Source organism: Sorex araneus, chromosome 6 (assembly GCF_027595985.1).
Source record: "Sorex araneus isolate mSorAra2 chromosome 6, mSorAra2.pri, whole genome shotgun sequence".
NCBI lineage: Eukaryota > Metazoa > Chordata > Mammalia > Eulipotyphla > Soricidae > Sorex > Sorex araneus.
This window is the reverse complement of record NC_073307.1, coordinates 153,705,369-153,706,887: the sequence shown is the minus strand read 5'-3', so window position 1 is coordinate 153,706,887 and position 1,519 is coordinate 153,705,369. Positions and strand designations below refer to the sequence as shown.

General features: G+C 43.3%; 1 protein-coding gene across 1 annotated transcript; it reads right to left on the bottom strand.

The window, feature by feature from the left end:
- Positions 1–601: 601 nt before the first annotated feature.
- On the bottom strand, positions 602–1,519 carry LOC101539731 (olfactory receptor 9G1-like). Its single transcript, XM_055143498.1, has one exon. It carries the CDS (start codon positions 1,517–1,519, stop codon positions 602–604), a length of 918 nt encoding a protein of 305 aa, XP_054999473.1.

The following is a 1,519-nucleotide window of genomic DNA, read 5'->3' as shown; positions in this document are numbered from 1 at the left end:
TTTCTGGGGTTCCATCTGGGGGAGGGGGGAAGACTGCACCTAATACGGAATAATTTCTATCTAAATTCTTGCAACTTAAATATTGTGGGTTTTTTGTGTGTGGGGGCACATAAACTTGAAAAAGGGAGCACTCCTCATTAAATTCTTAGGAGTCAGTGCCCTTTTGATTGCGGAAATGTGCTGAGCCAGGAATAGAACATGGACCTTTAAAACTGCAAGTAAAGTCTTGTACCATGGCGTGACATACCGGGCCATAAAGTGAAAATTAATTTCTAAATGGCCCAGCTTTCGTCACCTTGAGTGTATTGTATCATCATTGTCAATGATAAAAATTATTATTATTATTTTTTAATTTGGAGACCATGTGCTCAGGGCTTCCTTTGACTTGTTGCTTAGGGTTTACTCCTGACAGTGCACAGGGAAAAAACATATGTTGTTCCTGGGTCACATATAAGAAAAATGCCTTAACCCTTATATTTTATCTCTTTCCAAAGGCTACAAATTCTTAACCTTGCAAGAACATGGATCATGATGGACCACATGTCAACTGTTTTTGAAACATATCAAAAGTTTTTTTGTCTCCTCAGAGAGAGAATCTTATTTACTTGAGAAGTTTTTTAACAGCTTCTTTCACGTCCTTGTTCCTCAGACTGTAAATCATGGGGTTCAACATGGGGAAAACCACCGTGTAAAAGGTGGAAACAATTTTGTCTGAATCCACAGAATAGTTGGATCGAGGACGAGCATAGATGTAGAGAATGGAGCCATAGTACAAGGTGACAGAGATCAGGTGGGAGGAGCAGGTGGAGAAGGCTTTGAGGCGACTCTTTGTGGAGCGAATCCTCAGGATGGTGGCGATGATGAAGACATAGGAGGCCAGGATGAGTGCAATGGGGGTCATGACATTGGAGACCAGGAGGAAGTACATTATGCCCTGGTAGTCATCTAGTTTGCCACAAACCAACTTCACCAGGGGAAGCAAATCACAGAAAAAGTCTTCAATGACATTGTCACTACAGAAATTCCAAGTCATAACTTTCTTAGTTATGATGAAACAGTTGATAAACCCCCCGAGGTATGAGCCAGCTACCAAAAATGCACATAACTTGATGGGCATGGCCTGAGCATAAATCAGGGGCTTTGAGATGGCCATGTAGCGGTCATAAGCCATGGCAGCCAACAGGTAACACTCGCTGTAGGCCAATCCACCAGAGAAAAAGAATTGACACATACAGCCAGCGTAAGAAATGCTCTTGTCTTCAGAGATGCAGGTCACTATGATCTTTGGAGTGTAGACGGAGGAATACCAGAGATCCAGGAAGGACAGGTTGCCAATGAAAAAATACATGGGTGTGTGCAGCCGGGAGTCATTGCAGATCAACACTATGAGGGTGATATTTCCTAGGAGGGTCATAGAGTACACACCCAGGAAGAGCACAAACAGGACCAACTGCATCATGGGGTCTGTTGAGAAGCCCAGCAGGATGAACTCTGTGACTGTGTGATTGCTCCCCTCCAT